Source organism: Clinocottus analis, unplaced genomic scaffold (assembly GCF_023055335.1).
Source record: "Clinocottus analis isolate CAN_PGR_092001 unplaced genomic scaffold, fCliAna1.0.p SCAF_20, whole genome shotgun sequence".
Taxonomy (NCBI): Eukaryota; Metazoa; Chordata; class Actinopteri; order Perciformes; family Cottidae; genus Clinocottus; species Clinocottus analis.
The window spans coordinates 10,325,481-10,347,490 of NW_027175932.1; the positions used below are offsets into that span (position 1 = coordinate 10,325,481).

The 22,010-nt window shown below is 45.4% G+C and overlaps 1 protein-coding gene across 3 annotated transcripts in view; it reads right to left on the bottom strand.

Annotated features, from left to right (window-relative positions):
* tafa5a (TAFA chemokine like family member 5a) overlaps window positions 1-22,010 on the bottom strand; it is a 126,882-nt gene that overhangs the window by 67,974 nt on the left and 36,898 nt on the right. Inside the window, exons 1-2 of one of the 3 annotated variants that reach the window (XM_068586798.1) lie at window positions 14,683-15,124; window positions 14,356-14,570 (exon numbers count right to left, since the gene is read on the bottom strand). The exons of 1 other annotated variant lie outside the window; for it this stretch is intronic. In XM_068586798.1, coding sequence (XP_068442899.1) covers window positions 14,356-14,446 — 91 coding nt within the window. In that variant the 5' untranslated portion in view covers window positions 14,447-14,570; window positions 14,683-15,124. Of the gene's footprint in view, window positions 1-14,355; window positions 15,125-22,010 lie in introns of those variants that run through there. One more of the 3 variants, XM_068586797.1, reaches the window with a different exon arrangement.

Below are 22,010 nucleotides of genomic sequence, written 5' to 3' on the forward strand. Positions count from 1 at the left end.
GTGATCATTTTCTGGGTAGCCAAAGTACTGCGGTTACTGAAAAACACCTTCAATGCATCACAACTGAGCGGGTTGGGTCACTTGAAAAGAAGACGATGAGGACCTTGATGTTCACCCATGCTAAATATTAAGGTTAAACTCTATAGGGAAACCAACAACGGCTCGGAAAGACGGCTCGACTTCATTTCTCATGCATGTGAGTCACTGTGAAATAATTTTACTTTCGCTTATGCAACCTCGTTAGAGGCAGCTGATGTGAGCACCCCCCCCCCCCCCCCCCGACCCACTCCTCGAGAAAAAAATGTCAGAGGAATTAAAAAATTTGACTTTCAAAAAATTCTTATTGGAAACCGCTGAACAAACATGGCAGCGATGGAAAAAAATAAGTTCCGCTCGTAGACGTGAAACCAGGAGTTGGGGGAATAACACTCCAGCTATTAAGTTTCTGGTCTCGACCGAGTCCCATCGGTGTCCTTCGCTGTACGCCTGTGCTTTTTCTCCGAGTGTTTGCACACCGCCCCTTCCTCCCCTGCTCGCTTCTCTGCTTCCATGAATTACACCGAACACACTCCTGTGGATTGGCCCGGGCCGCCGCCAACCCGCAACAGTGACAGTCGTTTTTTTTTTTTTTTAAAACACACCGGCCCCACCGCACACCTTGAAAGATAATAACCATAAGGATGGAACGATCAATCATTCAATACGTTGATAAAATCATAGATGTGTGGTTGGGGGGGGACCTGGGAGCCGAGTCAATGATGCAAACAACACTTTAATGTACGTGTGTTTATTTGTTAGGTGATTCAATATAGCAGTGGTTCTTTAATGGAGGTACTAGTACTCCGGGCAGTACTTGAAGGCACCCCTGTGGGTACTTGAAGGCACCCTAGGGGTACTTGAGATTTAAATATATTTAAAATCCTTTAAAAATAGTTATTTAATACATATTCAATAATATAAGTGTAAGTTCTTAAACTGAACTGTATATATTCTATATGAAATCAGACCCTGGTGGCACACCGCTGTGTAATCCACGCTTTTTTTCAACCCAAAATGCTTCACTGATGCACCGCTGAAAAAAGATTGAGAACCGATAGCGTGCTGGTTTCAACGTCTTCACCCGACTGACACACAAGGGCATCATTTTCAATGAAATGTCCTTTTTTTAAGTCGGCTCGTGTGACTAAAACCTCACGTCTGTTAGTCATCGCCTGGAGGCTCCATTTGGCTCTATAAAGAGTACGAAGTGACGGAGAAATCATTTAACTGCACGCAGTTCAACTTAATCCCACGTGTCGACATTAAGTCAGCGTGTGAACCAGGCTGAATGTAGAATAACACATCATTTCATTCAACAAAACACCGTCAAATACAGGGGACAATAACTTCCGATGCAGCAGAAAACGATGTGCCCCTCAACACACACACACACACACACAGACACACACACACACACACACACACAACTCATTCCACAATAACTGGATAAGCGAGCGCTGATGGCTCGGCACGGTTGCTGCCTTTCAAAGCTAACAAAGTCTTTGTGCCAGTCACAAAGGTAAATTGACTCCTGGAATGAAAAAAGGGAAAGAAAAAATCCTGCTGGTGCCATTGAGAGACTGAGAGGAGAGAAGAGGAGAGGAGGGAGGATACAGGACGGCATTGTGTGCGTCACAGCGAGTAGTGACACAATGTCAGTGCCTCGTGAGGTAAAGAGGGCACGGCCTCCTTCATCGCGGCTCGTCTCGGAGGGCTTGAGCACATCTACGTCCATTTTTTTTCTTAATAGTTTGTCACAACCTGAATTCTCATCCCATCGCGAAGCTTCTTGCAACACACACACACACACACACACACACAGACACACACTGGGAGGTGCCTACAGAGGAGACAGCCCCGCTCTGTGCGATGGCGACAGCACTTCGCATAACAAAAGAAGAGGGAGAAAGGGCCGAAGCAGGAAAAAGAAGACGCAAACATGTCAAGTATGTAGAGGAAGTCCTTTTAATGTGTGTGTGTGTGTGTGTGTGCCTGCATTCAAATAACGTGTGTGTGTCCACAAGTGTGTGCATTCGTAATAAAGCCAGGGGCTAGAGCCGGAGCACAGACAGTCAGTGTGCTTTAAAGGAGACGACGCGCTCACTGCGGCGCGGCATAAATGATAAATTATTCATTGGCTTCAACACCAGAGCTATCATCAGGCCTCCGCTATTATTATGGTGACTTATTGCCGACGGTCAGCTGTCGCTTGAAGATGCGAAGGGAGGAAGCCAAATGGTCCTGGACAGTAAAGGACGGGACACACACACACACACACACACACACCTTGTTAAGCTCGCGTTAGAGAATGAAAGGTTGTGGACAGACGGAGTGTTGATGGAGTTAAGTGCCAGTTTTCTTCTTTTTCTTCCTTTCTTCTCGCCCAAACGCAACATGAAGTCCTTCATTCTGCACGGTTGTCTCTTTCCTTCTCCTCTCCGCCCGCTACCACTTGTGGTTATTCGATGGAGTGTAAAGAATCCCCTCCGCCCTCCTCTTTCCTTGCATCCATCTCTCACTCTGTCCCTCTCTGCCCACCCCTACTCCCCACCGCCGCCGTCGCTCTCTGTCTTGCTCCCACAACCCCTATTTCTGTCTCTATCTCCAGTGGAGGAGGTGCCAGGCCAGTGTAATTGGTATTCAGGCTCTGTCAGAGCCAATGCAGAGCCCTGTTAGCAGAATAAGAGTGGAAACATCCTTATCTGGATTTCCACGCTAACCAGAGGGTGTGTGCGTGTGTGTGTGTGTGTGTGTGTGTGTGTGTGTGTGTGTGTGTGTGTGTGTGTGTTGGGGGGGGGGACACACGACTCAGCTACACTTGCTGCTCCTGTTCTTTTATATTTTTCTTACACTTTTTCCCTTCTTGTTTTTCGCTCATCGCCCTCCCCCTGCTGTCTGTGCTAATTATTGACTGGCTGTGTTGCAGGCTTCTAAGCCCCTGCACACACACACACACACACACACACACAGACACACACACACGCACAACACATATGCACACACAATAGGACTGCACACATTTACTGGAGTCTGTAATGACACACAACTACATAGACACACATATATGCAAGGAAGCATAGAGGAACACCTGCCTGCACATACACACACACACACACACGTGAACACACACACGGACACACACACACACACATTACACAACCATATAAAGCCCCCTACGGAGGCTTTCACTGGCGCAGTTTCCACACTTCTGCATCTACCTTACTTATCACACACACACTCTCACACACACACACACACACACACACAACTCTCTCAATGTGTCCTCTCTATCTCCTCTCAGTTCCAGAGGGCTACACTACAAGACACATGTACTTGCGCAGCACCATTATGGAGCTATTTTGAGGACGTTGAGTAAATGCAACCGGCTCTCAGCTGAAACTGCTGCATCCTCACGAACAGCGAAAATGTGACCTCATCTTGAACGAGAATTCATTAAGGCGACTATTTTTATATTAGCTTTTAAAGCAGAGTAAGAAATGTCACGGTGGAAGGCTTTATTAGGGAATCGGGAAAACGCGACAAATCTGCCATAGATTAATGATAAAACAAACCAAGATGGTGAGAACTTTAAAGAAGCAGTGTCACAGGGGCGTTCAAAATAATGTTGAACGGTTTGAAAAATAAAACCTTTGCATGGGACTTAGCTTGACTTTTTCCTGATGCTGTGCTTCAATAATGAGGCAGCAGACGGGCAGCAGGAGCTTCATCAACTGTTGCACCTTTGACCCCAGAGAAGCAAGATGTCTGAACCAATGGGAGCGCTGGACCAACACCCAGATAACAATGCATTGAGAACAATGGATGTATTGTTTGACTGGGATCTATACACAAAACAATCAAAACAAGATCATACAGTTGTGTTCTTTGCTATTGCATTTTTATTTTATAATTTCCTTATAAAAAAGTAAAACTCCTGGACTGTTTTCCATGTTTTGTGAACTGCTGCTGATAGTCCTGCTGCTTGTCCCTCTGGAAGCACAGGATGATCCCAAAAAGTCTACTGGAACATACAACCTCACAGGATGGAAACTGTACTCAGTATTTGGACTCGCTCGCTCACGACCAATGCCAGTCTGACGTTACCTGCGTTGCCGTGGTAACCCTTTGCCAAAAATAATTTATGTCAAGAAGCATCCCATTGGCAACAACCTGTGACTCTCTCTCTCTCTCTCCCCCTCCCTCTCTCGCCTCTTCGGACGTCATCATTCTACTCTCATGCACTTTTTACTCCTTTAAGTATATATATATATATATATATATATATATATATATATATATATATATATATATATATATATATATATATAATACATATATGTTTAAAGCATCTGCTCCTACTTCTACACGTCAGCAGCATGACTATATATGTATCTGTATAGATAAATAGACAGATAAAGATATATACAGTTACAGAGATAGACACATAGATACAGAGCGATAGAGAGATAGATAAACAGAGTTCTTTCCTTCTTTCCCTCGTCTCATTCGGCCATGAGGTTAGTTCATTTGCACCTACAACCGGAGGAAATGGTGCATCAAGCGCCTCCACTGCACCGTTATCTGTACTCATGGTCGAAGCTGTGTGTGTGTGTGTGTGTGTGTGTGTGTGTGTGTGTGTGTGTGTGTGTGTGTGTGTGTGTGTGTGTGTGTGTGGTGCGCGCAAGAGAGCGCAAACATAAGTCTGCGCCCGTGCACGTATGTGTGCTTCATGTGCATTAGAAAGTGCAATTGCGTCCGTGTGTGTGTGTGTGTGTGTGTGTGCACGGGAGCCTGCGTGTGTAACCGCTTGTGCCAATTATTTCATTACCAGCTGACAGATTTCTCTTTCCACTATTACTGCTCCCCTAGCCACAGGCACCGGCAGAAACCTCGGCGTAAACACACACACACACAGACACAACACACACAAGCTAGCACACACACACAGAAGCTAGCACGCACACAAACACAAGCTAGCACACACACACACAAGCTAGCACACAGCAACCAGTTCAAGTCCATCAATTAAAGAGGCAATTTGCTCAAGTGGTTCCACCTGGGCCAAAAGGCAGGTGGGTGGCTCTGCTCTGTTTACCTATCAGACACCATTAAGGGTGCGATGTCACTGGTTTTACTTCTGCCTGCCTCCGTGATGTCAGTCCTGCCTCTTTGTCTGGGGGCTGTGTATGATATGTTTGGTTGTGTGTGTGTGTGTGTGTGTGTGTGTGTGTGTGTGTGTGTGTGTGTGTGTGTGTGTGTGTGTGTGTGTGCGTGTCACAGACCAGGCAATTATACCAATCCTCAGAGGATAACTGGAATGTACTGTACCTGTCAATGTGTGGCAACCAAATGACAGACAATGAAAACATTGCGTGCGTGCAGTGCGTGCGTGCCTGCAGTGCGTGCGTGCATGTGTGCGTGCGTGCATGTGTGCGTGTGTGCTTCTGCATGTTTTGTGTCAGGTTATCAAGCTGCTGACATGTGAAAGAAATAAAAGATGTTTTTTCCCGTTCACACACATCTCTATCTTTGACAAGATTCCTTGAGTGAACCCTCGATGTGTGTGTGTGTGTGTGTGTGTGTGTGCGTGTCTGTTATCTTTGTGGCGTGGGCCCCGATGTCGACTGTGTGTATGTGTGTGGCCTCTGCAGCAATATTTCATCCTCTCCAGAGTCCCGTAACAACCTACCGCACTATGTGTGTGTATGCTAGTGACCCTTTTGTGGCCGTGTATGCTGCCTCCGTGCCTGTGTCTGCACATTTATACTCGGAGCATTTATTCACTATCATGAAGAAGAGTGTGTGATCGGAATGTATGTCAAAACTTGTCACACACACACACACACACACACACACACACACACACACACACACACACTCACACTCACGTAATCTGTTTGATAACTCCAACTAGGAGCTACAGGAATTTGCTTTCAAAAGCAAACACCAGATTGTGCACACAGTCTGTCAGAGCTCCGGTTGTATATTTGACGGAGTGCGTGTGCGTGTGTCTTCGCCTTTGTGTGTCGCTACACCTGTTAACATGCCGCGCACAGACGTCTGCGGCCGCCGCGTTTGCCCGCACGAGGAGCGAGGCTGCGTGTTTACATGGCCACCTCAGCGTGCAGATGTAAAACTCGGAGGTGCATGCAGGAGGCAAATCGCACCAACAGGACCGACTTGTCAATGTTTCCTCTTTCTGCTGTTTGATTAAAGCAAGGGCATTCTGTTTCCTGCATCCCCACAAGCCCCATTTCCTTTCAACTCATTGGATGTGGTATTATCCCTGGGCTTATGTGGCAGTGCACAAGGTATAATTTATTGTCTGTTCAGCAAGGCAAATGTGCAAGCCTGGCATATTTCATTTGCTGAATACATATCATTATTAAAATGTAGGGGTTTCTCTTCCACTTTTTTTTTTGGTGTGTGTGTGTGTGTTTCACACTGCGTGGTGAAACGCTATCCAGGGTACATCTGATTCATGCCTTTACTGTGAATTTCTTGGCGATAATAACCTCTGAAATATAGATGGCACTGTAAGGGGCCAGAGGAGACGAGCTCAGTCAATGTTATGAAAGGGGAAACAATGTGCGAGTCAGATCACGTCAATGCACGTCAAGGCAGATATAGAGAAATGACTTCACTGCGTTACTTCACACATGATCACACACCGGGTTGGAAGACGCAGTGTCCCACCTGCCCTCTTAATATGTAACTCCATTCGCCCTCAAACAGACAGATATCACTGTGCATCTGGCATAACTTGTCAATTATTGTGTACCCAGTTTGTATACGATACGCATTACTTTTAAGTGAAGAATGTGGCTTTAAAAAAATTCCCTAGTGGCAGCTCTGTAGAGAAACAACACGCCAACGGAAGAAAGCTTTCTGTATTCATGAGTTTGGTGCTAACAGTCCCTGCAGGTACAATAATGAAGTTCCTCTCCCCCATGTGGAATGGGCCATAATGATTATGATGAAGCAGAATCGCCGGCTGTCTCCCCCCCCCACACACCTCCCCGTCCTTTTCCACGCTGTTGTATCGACGGAGCTGTAAACATAAGCATAAAACTATACGTAGCAGCGGTGTTACTGAAAGGAAATGGCTATTAACAGATGCGGGGAGAGGGAAAGGACGCGATGCTCAAACCCAAGCTGCCGTCGCATTTTGAGGCACAAGCACAGCAGCGGCTCATCGGAGCGTAACTCGAAACGGTGCGTCTGTTTCAAAACGGTAAATTAATTTGCATTGAGTTCATCCCAGTCTGTGTACTACAAGACCCAATCAATCAACCCCGGAGTGATGGCAGGTTATGGTTCTGTGTTTTATATTTCATGCGCCACAGATTCTGCTCTCAAACTGCCAACACAACTTTGCAACAAAACCAAAGGAGGAGGAGGTACGCGGGATAAAACATGCAGTCATTTGAATAATGTGATTCGAGCAACCCGCGGGATTACGATCTGACACCGCGATGCTCGCCGACCACGTCAATTATGCCAATGATGATCACCATAAGTGCAGCAAACGCGTCCAGTTATCTCGCTTTGTTGCATGACTAACATCCATGTCAGCACCTCTCCACCTCTGCACGCCGTAATGGCATTAGAAGATAAACGGGTGGCGCCGCTCGTTATGACCCATAATGTTATGGCTTGTCCTTTACAGTGAGCTAAACCCATTTTCTCTCACTGCGTCGGGACGCGAATAGGAATTGGAACCCCACAAGCAATCTATTCAAGGGTGCAGCAAGCTAAGGGGATGTGACGTGCCAATGTTTTTTAGTGATTTTCATTATGTGTCATTCTATTCTAATTCATTTTCAATTGGGCCATAAGAGCGGCCGCGGTAAGCAGTACAAAAGGCAAGAACGAGCAAAGGAGGGATCTTGTTTAGCTGCAAGACATCCTGAGAAAGAAAATAATGATCTTTATGAAATTGCTTTAGACACAATCTGACAGCCGAAACAAAGAAAGTGGCTGGCCTTGTTCGAATCGATAAAGCCTCCATTAGTTTTCTAAAGAGTAACATGCAATTGGTTTCGGTGGAGAAGCATAGCATCGGTAATATTCAGCCCCTTTGACACAAAAAGCTAATGCACTATAACCAAACTAATGCAAGATTAAACCTACATTTCTTGTCGGGTGGAATGGAAAAACGCTCGAAATGCACCGGATCCATAAAGCATGACCGAGCCTGTTATCACAGACACCACATTGGTGTCACAATGCCCAGGGACGAGCTTTTGTCACGACAGAAAAAACCCTGTGTCTAAATCCGCTCAAATGACTGCGAGCGCACGCTCAAAGAAGATCAAACTTCTTAAGTAGGTATTGATCAGCCAGATGAACTGACACGCGGCGATTGATCGAACGGCGGGATGACCTCTCGCTGCCTTCGACAAGAGCCGGAAATCACAAATTGAAACCTCAGAAGGGTAAGCACACTTCTCACCCATCATTTCCTCGAGAATGTGTGGATGCATCACACTCAAGCGCCCCGCCGGGTCACAGAATCAATAGCATGGCGAGTTGGTTTATGAATGGAATGCACAGAGGCGCAGATCCCCTAAATCAGCACTCTCTTGAAGCTTGTATATCTCCAATACACCGTCGGCTTGGGTTAGATCATCCGAGGGGAGGACCGATCTCTTTGAGAGATGGTCATGATGGACGTGTTGCCAATGTTGCAAGAACGGGCCCGGAGGAACCCGCCCTTCCTCGGAGGGAAACCGCTGATCTGAGAGGATCTTTCTCCCACTAGCTGACAAGCCGATAGACAAATGGTCTCGCTCGTCCCGAGGATCTTCAACTACGGGCCCTCCTTTCGCTTGTCTTACTCCTCAGTGTATGTGTGTGTGTGGGCCGAAACACTCCCCCTCCATCCAATCTCGTGTATATGTGTGTGTACATGACTAATTAATGGAGCCGAGCTCTATCGCAGTGTCCAGAACACATTCCCCGGCTACTGCACGAGGCTTTAATTAAAGATACAGCTTCAGTTATTAAAATCAGTCAATCCTTAACGCATTTCCCCCACATCGCACATCCAGGAGGATAAAAAATCTGCAATAGCTGGCTGATCTTGTGCCACAATTTACTGCATGTGTTACACATTTTATCAGCAGCATCTGTATTACGTTAATGCGCCCGAGGATGGAAGGCGAAGCGTCGAGTGTCCTTGCTGATTCAAGGTTTTACGGAGTAGCTCAATTCTGTGTCTTCAAGCTTGGGTTGGTAGGGCCTCGGGGAGTTTTAGACGGCACTTCATGGGTGGAAGGGCAGGAATGAAGTATGTTAGGTCGATGTCTTTCTGACATCACTATTTCCAAAGGCCAATGACACTCCCCAGTAAAACTGGAACCCGGAGAGCTGATCCTCACAGCCAGCTTTTCATTAAACTCCAACCACTACCCTTTTTTTTTATTGTCCCACAGCAATGGCAGAGCGCAATCAATAGGACTTTAGGAAAACTGGGTGCAATCGTGCAGACTTTTTACTGTGCCTCGGACACGTGAAAGCAGTGCAGTGACTAACTATTGAGGATTTCACTCACACAAAGGTACCCTGCACGCAGGACCCAAAGGGGGCCTTTGGAGTACGCTTAGATTACCTGGAAAAACCAACCACTGATTGATTCATCAAAGAGAATTAATTGACAACCCCTTTAAGTAATGAATCTATTTGGCAATTGATTAATGTGCATTACCCTAATGTGCATTGCCCTTATGGATAACAGCAGATACTGAACGTTAAAGATAAATTGTGCTCAATTTAAATCAGTTTACAGCAGATTACGTGCGGAGGAATGCTCTGCTTACCTTTGTGTACCATTGCTGCGAGGGATTTGACATCCTTGAGGATTTGCCAAGTAAAACACGGCGATTGTGACATTGCTTCTGTCTGCTGAAGGAGTATTACTGCCGCATTAAATACATGCATATTATCTTTATGTCACTTGAGCCTAAAGCTGTGCTTCGGGGCTAAATTCCCTAAAATCCCTCCTTTCCTCAGATTAATAATAGATGCTTGAAAAGGCGGAAATACTTAACGAGTCAACTCTCTAACTCAGTGTTGATACTGCAGCTCACTCTGGCCTTGACTGTGATTAAACAACTAACAAATCAATTAAATCTTGGATGCAGGTGATGCTTGGCAAACAAGTACGTCTTTTAACAACTTTGCCTAAAGTGCAACAACATTCTGCTGCAGACGCGATTAATATTCTGCCAGGAAAAAAATGACACCTCCACAGATGGCACAATGAAATTGAATAGTTGGACCAAAATCCCTGCAGAAGAAGAAGAAGAAGAAGAAGAAGAAAACAGGCAAGACGGAGCGTGAAGAAGACAACAATGACAACTGTTGGTTTGAACAACAGTTGGGTTGTGTGTCTCACGTCACCGTGGACTGTTGGGCACCTCGTGCTATGAATTAGCAGATGTGGAACTCGTCCCGTTGAGGTTGAGGCTTGAGTCGCTGGCAGGTAATGGGGTCACATCTTGAGGGGCTTGCACCTGACATAACCATCTGACAAGGTTGTGATATTACACAACCTGAAAGGCGATAGAAATTTCCGTTTTTCCAGGAAAAAAACTCAGGCTACCCGCGAAATAGTGACAGACAGCAGCTACTTGGGAGTGCAGACACGAGGTGCCTTCCTTTCTAAACTCTGTCTGAAGGAGGTGACGGGGGCTTCCCTTCCTCCGCGGGCCGCGTACGACACCGAGCGTTTGCCACTGCTTGACCTAAATCTGCCTGCGGCTGCCCCGAGCGGAGCCGACACGCCACAGAATTTCATTCTAATCCATATCTTTTTCTTTTTTTTTTTTTTGTATTTCAAAGAGGATCCCCAGGAGTTAATTCTGTGGTAAATGAAACAGATTCTGGTCGCCTGATGTCAGGCGCAGCGTATGAACTCGCATATCTCTGTCACTTTGGCCCATTACGGCTCGCTCTGTGGTTTTTACCTGCGGATCGATAACCGCAGTCGTCAGGCAGACTAGTGGCCTGGCGACCGGGAGGTAGAGGACGCTACGAGGCCACCGTGGCGCGCAGACACAGTCCTTTATGAATGAATAAAAAGAAAACATGCAACGGTACTCCAATTCAACTTGTCATTGCAACAGAGACGTTTTAGGCAATGTGCCTCCCTTTGAAGTGCGAAACAGCGATGGAGTCTACTAGCAAATTGGGTACAGTTAAAAGGGAGTTTAGTAGCGGGATTTACCAGAGACTCTCTTCATAATACCACATGTCTGAAAGTGCAGGCTTATTTGAAACCCACTTTAAATCAAAATGTGCCTTTTTAAGCCCGTATTCTCAAATACTAGAAAGACATTTTTCAAAAGAAAACTACTATTTTCTACACACATGTCCATTGGTAATGGCCTCACTTCAACCACCTCAAGAAGCAGATAGAGATCGTTCATTGCAAATGGTTCACTTGTTCTCCTCTATAGCTGAGGGCCTTGACATGTCCTCGTGATTTGCAGCACTTCAGGAGATAATTGAGAGAAAAGTGTGCTAATATTCTATTCTACTAAAGAAATACATGCTTGAATCTCACCTGATGCTGATTTTCACATCAAAAGGGAAGTTTGAAAGCGGCTGAGCAGTGAGAAAATCACTGTTAGCTTGTTTTTTGGAATGACACACTTCATTATTTTACCTCACCCTGTGCTGAGAAGACATTGCCCTGGATTCAGCAGAGAACTGCGCATAACAGGAAACTCTTCCGTGGAGCTGTCAGACTCTCTATTGCCATGTGACAAATATCTCGGCCAATGAAGAGCAAAATGGGGTTTGCTCCATTGGCTGAATTATTGAAGTGGCCAGTGTGAGAAATTCACGACGCAAAATTCATCCACATCCCTTATGCATAATGTTTTAATAGGTTGCCCATTCCCTGGTCCACCCTCACATTTCTTATTGCACAAGGTCCCGTGTCACATCATCCAAGAGAGCCGCCATCTGCCACACGTACCCACCAAAAGTGGTTATGTTTTAGGCATGACGAGTGCGATACATATATATCATGGTAAGCCAATCGGAGGCAGAGTGGGACATTTGGTGTCCAAATTTTCGCATCTAGCAGGTTGATGAGGGATGTTTTGTTCCTTCAGGAGCATTCCCCTTGCCAAAGTCTCCATCCTTCATCTGTTGCTGGCTTGCACTTCCACCTTCCCTGGCATGATCATATAACACTAAAAGGAATGTGCCTATAGCTAACATACCACCTGCATGCACATTTGCACCAAAGAGAAAAACACACGGGCATGTAAACACATATGCAGCCGATCAATCTGCGGCACGATAGAGGAGAGACTAAAAATACTTCATTCCTCTCCCTTTTGTTCTGTATACGTTGTTCCAATTGGAGAGGCTCGTGTTGCATAACCCCAGTGTTCTTTTAAAGGAATATGTGAGAGAAGATTAAAAGGGGTCTGTTCTCTTTAAGGCCCCTTGTGCACGCCTTTCATTACTCTCATCCCCAAAAGATAGTCACTAATGCAGTCTTTGAATTCATTTTATCTGTTCGTATTATTAGCCCTCACAGCTGGCTTTGACCTTGGCCATTCTTGAAGCCCAAAGTGAGCACATTCTGAACCCTCCTTTGTGCCTTCCCTCCCTCCTTCTCTGACGAGTGTATTAAGGACCTCATGAGCCATAATGAACTTTGATTGCATCTTCTCGCCACCGGAAAAAGGGACCAGCAGCTATTCTGAGTCAAGTATGAAAGCGGAGAAAATGCAGGCTTGAGGACGGGGGGGGGGGGAAAACACCTCGGCGTAAAAACACAACATGATACAGCCGAAGAACTCCGCAGTCAAGGTCAAAAATATTGCCTTGCCAGTCAACAAGCTCCACAATGCTGATGGCCTGAATCTAATGAGAGCCCCTTGCATTAACACAGCCATGAGCAGCACTTTTTTTTTTCGTTAGGTGGCCACACAATCCTCTTTTTGACCTCTGTGCAAAAGGCTAGCATGCCAGAGTAAATTAAAACTCCAAAAGGAAGGCTTTAGGACATGTGCCAGCACAAAATCCTGAACTTCTCTCTCGTCTCCCATTTTGGCTGACAGACAAGCTTTTTTTTTTTTCCTTTCCTCCCCACTTTTCAGTATGGCTGGACATCCTCCTCCCCAGCAGTACTCACCACAGTGAGGAGAGAGTGTTTGCCACTGCTTGACCTGAATATTTGCCCAGGGCCGGAGGCATGCAGGGGATGGCAGGCCATTCCAAGCCACGCTTCTCGGAGCGCGCCACAAAGGAAACCCATGACAGTTCCTAAGTGCCAAACAGACTCTGTGCGCCCGGGGGCATACAAGTAAAAAGGGGATATTAAGTGCAGTTTTTTTTTATTTTCACCGGGTTCATACAGTGCAGCAGTTCCTCGGCTGACGCCGTTTGACTTTGATAAGGAGTTTGAGCTGTGTGAAGCTCTCCCGGCGAGGTGTATGATGCACATCCATTGCAATAAATTATTGGTTGGATTTATGATTTGTTGCACACTAAAGCCTCAGGATGGATTTGGTTTCTGGTGATCGTCAGAGTGATTAAATCTCACGTCATTCATTCTGCTGGATGCCAGTAAATGCAACTCCAATAATAACCCCTGAGAGCAACGTAACCACAATGCAGCCATGTCCGCAGGCGGTGTCCTCCACACAGACTATACATACATACAGCATGGGCACGATTGCGACACAAAGTGAAGCCCCCCCCCCCCAGCCTGGTTGTGATGTTTGTGAATGATGATCGGCATTGATATGTAATGCCAGCTTTCCCATAAATGGGACAGAAAGCACAAAAGAAGGTAAATGGAACGACATTAGAACCGCTTGACCTCGATGTTACCCTAAAGCTAGACTCTAGTGCCATCTATTGAAAACGTTTACATCAAATCAGTATTCCATACAAGCAGTGAGCTGCTGGTTTTGATACTTTTCTTCTTCTTCTTCTTCTCTCTTTCTGCACAGCTTGAACTCATTTATCCGGACTGCTCAAAACTGATCAATCGATCCTCGGATCGATGACTTGTTGGTAAGGAAAATTGCGGGTGAGGAAATGGATGAGCCTCGTGCACATCAATCTGCGTGTTGTTTGGATTTGCTTCTTTTTTTTTTAATTTACAGAGACTAATACAAAAGAGGGGGATGTTTTTTAGGATTGCGCCGGACGGACAGTCTCCGTCTCCGCATTGGAAATGTTGTCGCGGGGAAACTTCACGTGAACTACATGGAAGGCGATGGCGCATTTCAATCCGCGTAAAAAGCGGCATGCGGTTCTGTCGTGGACACTCGGAGTGATTACCTTCTTTGAGCAGGCGGGAGTGGATGAGGAGAAGCAGAAAGCAGCAGATCGCTGCTCCGGTCAGTGCCCACGCGACTCTGAGCAGCTGCATCCTGGCGTTAGGGAGCTCTGTGGCGGACCGAGACACAGCCGGGCAGCGGGAGAGACGCGCTCCACCTCAGCTCTCAGACACGCGCTGACTCATATTCTGCTGGCCAGGGAATTGAGCATTCATCCTTTTTTAAAAAAAAAAAAAATATATGTGAAATCCTCACTTGATATAGTCCGGCTTGGATGTGATAAAGAGCTGGGATTCCGTATAAAAACAACCACAACGCGCACACACACACAAAAAAAGATGCACTCTTGATGCGTTATGGCTCCAAACAGGAGGGCGATTAACCCCAAATCAAGGTCTGACGGGCTGACATCTTCCCTCACACCACTTCTCCCTCTTGCGGGTTTTCCTTCAAGAGCTCGGTCGTCGGCTGCGCCGGCGTCTCGCGCGCGACAGGTTCGGCTGCGCCCCTGGGTGCTGCTCGGTCTTCGGGTGCGCACGGCGGTCCACGGCGATGCGGCGCGCAGATGATGATCACCGCTCTCCGCTGCATGTTACGCACATCTCTCCCACTGCTGGGGGAGGCAGAGGCAAACACTGTCAACCAAGTCGCCTTGCAGCCCCTCTCTCTCTCTCTCTCTCTCTCTCTCTCTCTCTCTCTCTCTCTCTCTCTCTCTCTCTCTCTCTCTCTCTCTCTCTCGCTCTGTCGTGCTCTCTCACTCTCTCTCTCCTCCCCGGTTCTCCACTATATTGCTCCGTTGTTCCGTCAGGTTCTCTCTCTCTCTCTCTCTCTCTCTCTCTCTCTCTCTCTCTCTCTCTCTCTCTTTCTCTCTCTATTCCTCTCCCTGTCGCGGTCGCCCCCCCCCTCCTTCTCACTCTCTCGCTCTTTTTCTTTTGATCCAGTCACATCTAACTCTTGCCATTTACGCACGAGACCTGCCAGTAGTATGTTTGCGTCTCCAGGATAATCCCTGTTTTGTTCTTCATGTGCGCGTCATGCCTCTTCAAAACCATTTTTTTTTGTTCCAAATCACTCTGTTTGGCAATCCCCCAATTGACTCTTCTTTGAAGGCAAATCAAATCAACCCGAGCAAAGACCTCACTGCGCAGCTTCTTTCTCTCCAGTTTGTTCTCCCATCAGATTATTAGGATCAAAACAGTTGCAGACGTGAATGCCGGTACATGCATCTCTCCCCCTCCCTCTCCATTTTATCCCTGTGTGTGTTCCTTATACAGACATCGACTGTTTTTTTTTCTGTCTCTGCTTAGCTTCTGGTTACGTCATAACTCCCCCAAATAATCTCCTCCAGATACAGAGCAGGAGATACAGCTGCTGTGAAAGGATGGTTCCACTGATAAAGAACAGAGAGCCAGCAGCCGGCTGCAGGTGATCAACCAGTCAAATGTAGCCAGAGTGCTGCACGTGTAAATCACAACTTTCAATAAAACTCATTCAAGAAAGCTCAAATTACAAAAAAAAGTTGGATTTGAGGTGGATTTCGAACACCTCCTCCCTAAATGTTGCATACAAAATGAACCATGTGCTGATGAAATGCACCTCCACTGGCCTCCTGGTTATTGAAACAAGCAATCGTCTTTGGGCAGCCAAGCCTGAGGCTCATTTTCCAAGAATATTCAACACCCCCTGGAACCTATTACACATGGAGCCTCCAATTTCATCATATTACAAACATAAAGAATTGATGCCGTTGCAAATTCTTCAAAAGCCTCTTCTGCTCAGTTCTCGTTGATTTAAAAGAGAATATCTCGATTCCAAGCGGAAGCAACGGCACTGGAGGAGCACCGATATCGAGTAAAACAATAGCTCGTGTAATCCCCCCTCCCGCTGAGCGCTAACGCAGCCATTGTTCCCGTTTCATGTTGAATCTCACGTGACGCGAGCTCTTCATTCATCAAGGCAGTCAGTTGGAAGCGACGTGGTCACTTTGCACACAATAACCCACATGGCCAGATTTCAAAAGCAGCATTTCCTCCATGTGCGACTTGGGAGTTTTGTCCGCCGCCCGCGTGTTCATAATTGAATCAGAGCGACGAGCTCGGAAGACTGACGGCGCCACTCAAACAAGAAAGAAAAAAAAAAAACTGTCACTGCAGTGTCAATAAGGTTTGCCCCTGCGGCCACCGGCACTAATTAGCTGATAACAGCCTCTGCTGGCTGGCATGTGTGCCAGACCGTGCGTGTGGATGTCTATGTTTGTTTTGATGCCACTATGTGTGTGTGTGTGTGTGTGTGTGTGTGAGCGTGTGTGTGTGTGTGTGTGAGACGGAGAGGGCCTTTTTTTTTTGGATCTCCTTCCTGACACCTCCTTGCCTCCTCCTCTCTCTAATGCTGTGATCCATCCGTTTACTGCATGGAAAGCAATTAACAGAGACTTGACCTCGACAAGGATTTGGGAAGGGACGACTGTATCGTGTGCCTGTGTGTGTGTGTGTGTGTGTGTGTGTGTGTGCGAATGTGTGTCTGTGCGTCTAACATTATCATCTGCTGAGCCTACATGTACACTTCTGTATTCACTGGAGGAGCGGTGAACCAAAAATAACTCTGTGCATGTGCATGAAGCCAAATTAGGAAAACAGTGCGACAGGGAGGATACAGTTTGGTATGCCAGTGGAACCAATTACAAAGATTCACAAGGTTGCCGGCCTTAAGCACTTCTGACATATCGACTGATGCACTCGAACCTGCAAAAAAAAGTCCCAAAGCACCCAAACCATATGCACAAAGTTGGGAACGTCATTTTTTCACACCAATTTAAGGTGACACCAGCAATTTGTGTAATACGGCGGAAATATTTAGAGCATGGAAAGAATGCAGCTCAGCAGCCTTTACGCCGACCAGCAATTAGACGCCTCTGTTAAGTTCGGCCTGTTTATGAAGTCGAATTTTGTGGACGAACATTCGTCTCACTCGGCACGCAGCGGCCTCCACAAGCAGTTCACCCGTGGCTCAGGATATATTGTGAAGTCGAGTGTGCAGAGAAAACAAGGCGAATGCTGCTGGAATACGGCTCCTTTGACGTGTCTATGCTTGTTCTCTTATAGGTCAAGTGTCACCATGCATTTCCAACAAAGATAAAGCAGCAAAACAGTGGAGAATGGGACTTTCCCTGCATGTTGAATGATGAAGTATTTACTTAAGTCATTTAAATCAGCCAAGAAAATGACTTACTTCTGGATGAAACAATATTCAACACGGCCTTGCCCGTAACCATGCGTCTGCTCTTGCAGGAGCGTTCAAGGTCCAGGGAGAAAGTTAGGGCCTTTTGGCTCTCGGCGGATCCGACACTATGTGCACTCAACTAATTACTACAAATATTTAACTTCGCTTAATCAGAGTCAGATTTTGCAGAAAAAAAACAACAAAAGTGATGATATGCATTATTAAAAAGAGGAAATCCATCATTTTTTCTTTTTTCCTGTGTACTGCCATAAACCAATAAACCAGTAACACATATATGAACCTATTACCTAGTCTCACAAGTGTTTTCTGTATATTTTGCATTTAGAAATGATTCAAATAGCCCTCGTGATCGAGGAGGTCACCAGTATTTATATGGGTATGCAAAAAAATTGCAATTTTTGAGAATAAATGGCTGTGGCTAAAGAGGTTTTAAACAGGACATAACATGCTCTGATCCTCGAGTGCTCTGTGACGCGTCATCAGTTTAATATCATGTGTACAAGTCAGGAAAAGTCAGGGCGGAATAAAGCTGACAAAACAATAAGTATACGTATGTTTTGTGAGCCGTTAAAGCAAACCCTTTATGTTACTTGTACAATAACGTGACAGGTTAAATCCAAAATAAATTTACTTTAGTGTTTTACACCCTACGTTCAACTCTGAATTGTAGTTTTTAAAGTACACAGGGGCTCATTTTTGCCGCGCCACCTTAGGGACCAACTACTCCGTCAAGACGCCATTATAAATCCCTGTTAGACGTCTGCTGGCATTTCTCGCTACCCCCCTTTTCTTTATAGTACAAGAGGATGACAAAAAAGATGTTTTGGAGCACTGGAGGAATGCTATTTTATTTATTTAAGTAAATTATTAAACCATTTCCTTCCCCTCTATCCTCACACCACCCACCTACAGTGCTGCCACGTCTCCTCTATCACTTTCTCCTCCTCTGTGCCTCCACCCCCTCACCACTGCTTTTCCTTGCCAGGAGCCAGGAGAGGCGTTACTTGCTTTGTCCTCTGTGCAGGTCACTGGCTGTGTGCCAGACAGAGCCCATGCCAATAAAAGCCATGAGTAATGGCCTAAAACTTCTACATTCGCTATGTTTCCCATTATTTCCCATGGCCGATAAATCTGAAGGAGGGCTTAATCAGAGGGAAAAGCGGGAACATACGGCTCGTGTCCAGCAGGGTGTCAAACACAACGATTCTTACAGTTTAATCAGAGATAAAAAATTGAGGTGGCAGCCACCAATATGGCTTCCCTTGTGACCTGCCTTGTCTTCTGACAGGTGGAGCCATTATTGTTTGGCTGTATAAACACCAGCCGGCGGTCTGTTGTGAGACAATGGCTGCCTCTGGGATGAGGTGGACTGCGTGTGAAGTATTTCAAGATCCCAATAGTCAGATAATTGAATACACGTTTCATCATCCAGGAATTACTCAGAGAAGAATCCTAGTCTCGCAGCAGGACTACAGCAGGTCAGTACACAACAATCCAGCAGGATTAGTAGACCGATATGACATTTTATTTCAACTTTAAGGATGAGAACTTTTCTGATATCACACGACATCTTCTCCAAACTAAAAGTAAAGTTCAATACATTTCTTGAGTCAGTGCAACTCAACTTATAGACAGTATATATTCATATTTGTATATACAATGTAATATTTCAAATTGTAAAGTATTTCATTGTGTTGTATTGTGCTGCACAGTGTTGTACTGTGTTTGCTGTCGCATTGTACTGATATTTCGCAATTTCATAGTTGAAGTCCATGGATGGAAATTACATATCTAGCTAACTCTGGCACATTTACTTTGAGGTGGACACTGAAATGTTGATGAATGTACTAAAACTAAATAAAAAACACATGAAGTTGGATAAATCTCCTCAAAAAAACCATCCTGCGAACACGGTAAACCCACAATAACCTCTTTTTTTGGCCACTTGAGGGCAGCAGAAACAAGCTATGATCCCAACATTGACATATTATCACATTGAAAGTTAATAAAGCAAGCATGCTGACATGCTATTGCATATTTACACATCTGACAGATACAAATCACTGGAAACAGCTGCTGGTTTCTGGGAAGGACACTGCAAGAGTTGTGAGAGGGAAGCAAAACACAAACACAAGCTGCTAGTTGGAAAATCAAAGACACCGATACGCCCTGAAGGAAAGCGCCGAGTCGGGTGATAATTCCCATCGGGTTCATCACTTAAAGCCATCCCACTTTGTCATTTGATCTACTGTTACTGTAGGAATATTGATTTGAGCTGCTTTAAGCATCTTAAATATTTCCATCGTAAGAACATCAAGTAACGGCGACAACACACAAGCAAGCGGTTGAAGAGCTTGTCTTTAAAATGCAATACCTGAGCTGTCAAGGATAAGATTTTTGACTTGTGTCTGTAATAGTAACCCAATGGTAGCAACCTGACAATAACAGACAAACGAAAAAAAAAAACCAACAACAACAAAGACAAAGAATGTGCACACGTAGGCGATGCCGTGGATCAATCTTCCTCCAGGAGCGTCTTTTTGCTGTCAGTCACACTTCTCAATGTCAAACGCAGCTTCACTACAGATGCAAATATTACCTGAGATATGTAATCCATCACAATACACACAAAGCGCCAATTTGGCTTTGTAAGTCGTTGTGTTTAATCAGACCTTCCTTGTGCTCAAATTAAGTGGCATTGTGTTTCTTTTTGCTTACTGTCAATCACCTGACACCCACAGGACAGAAACAAAGGGCCTGCCAGGAAATAATCCATCAAAAACACATCACCTCAGACGTCTGTCACATGCACGCCTTTGTTTTTAGGAAATATGTGTTAACTGGGGCGTCAGGTAAATCTCCATGTCGTAAAGATTGGTGTGTTTTTCGTGAATATGTCTAATTTCACACCTCATATAACGCAAAGTGACGACCGGAAATCTTAATATAGAAATATATGAGCTCTAAAGAACACATACCGGTGTCATTTATGGCTCTTTTATTTCTATGAAGGGTTTATTATTAGCCCCCTCGCCCCCCCAAAAAAAGACAAATGGCTTTTATTAACCTTTATTCTATTCTCGGGGCGCATGTGCTGCACCTCATCTAAAAGAGGTTGAAGAAGTTGAAAGAACATGAACATTAGGGAGGTGTCCATCAAGGTTCAGCCAAGTTCATTTTTGTTCTGTCAAATAAGTGTCCAGCGTGAGAAGCGAGGCATCCAGCTGCAAGTCTTTCCATATCCACGATCTACACGTCAACAATTTAAAGCAAAATGTGTGATAGGATTTCACTCTTTTTGTGATTATTTTCCTTCTCACTGGATGTTCTTACGTTTCAATGTAAACATTTTAAAAGCGTACAAATCCTGCTCTTTGTTCTCCAGAGGATGCGCTGCCACTCACACCGACTTCAGCAACAACGTTATAATACTATTCATTATTAACTGCGTACACACACACACACACACACACACACACACACACACACACACAGCACTTTTAATTAGGTTTTGTCATAGGAAATGCAATATATGAGCTGACAAACACAAGATAGTCTCATCCTCTTGAGTCTCTCACTAAGCTTCTTACATTTCCTGTAGTCAGAAAAAATAAATAAAAAAGCATCCACAAAGACCCTACCCATGAGCTCCCCGTCCATTTGCCTCATCGTCATTCATCCTTCATCCCTCTGCATTGACGCTCACCTGGTCTCATCCCATTAGCCAAGAACAGTTGGCATTATAGGCTGTATGAAGTTGACTCTTGTATTAAATATTAATTTCCGTTTCATTCGTTTTCACCTGCCAAGTACCACAAGCAACTGCTTTCTCTACGAGGTGAATTCATGGCATTGATATATGTCAAAGCGTTGAAAGCATATATACTTTCAATGCTTTACTTTGATACTGGAGAAACCTTTAAAAAAGGCCCTTGGCGAGTTCTGGAGTTAGAGGGCGCTTTTCTTCCATAATGTCTGCAGATTTATGGACATTTAATCTAAATGGATACATGAGATGATATCCCCGGAGAGTGCACCTCTCGCTGCGCAGATTCAGCTAAGATAGGACTCGGGGAGGGAGTGCGAGTCCTGATGCAAAATGCAGCAATTTGGCTCCAAAGGTTATAAAGAATCTGAATGGTCTCCATGAGCTGCGGTGTCACAGGCACTGCTGCAGCTCCCGCCGCTCAGCGCGCCAGAGAGCGAGCCAAACAACACTGCAATCGCCCTTTTCAGCATGCAACGTATTTGGGGAGCCCAGAAAAATAATGTTGGCATTGCACGTTCCTGCGAAGCACAGATCCGTTGGATGTGTTCTTCATGTGGATGTTTTAGCTCTCTGGCAGAGCAAGTGATGCCTGTTAATGAGAGATACATGGTTATAATAAGAATAATGGTACATTACTACAACAGAAA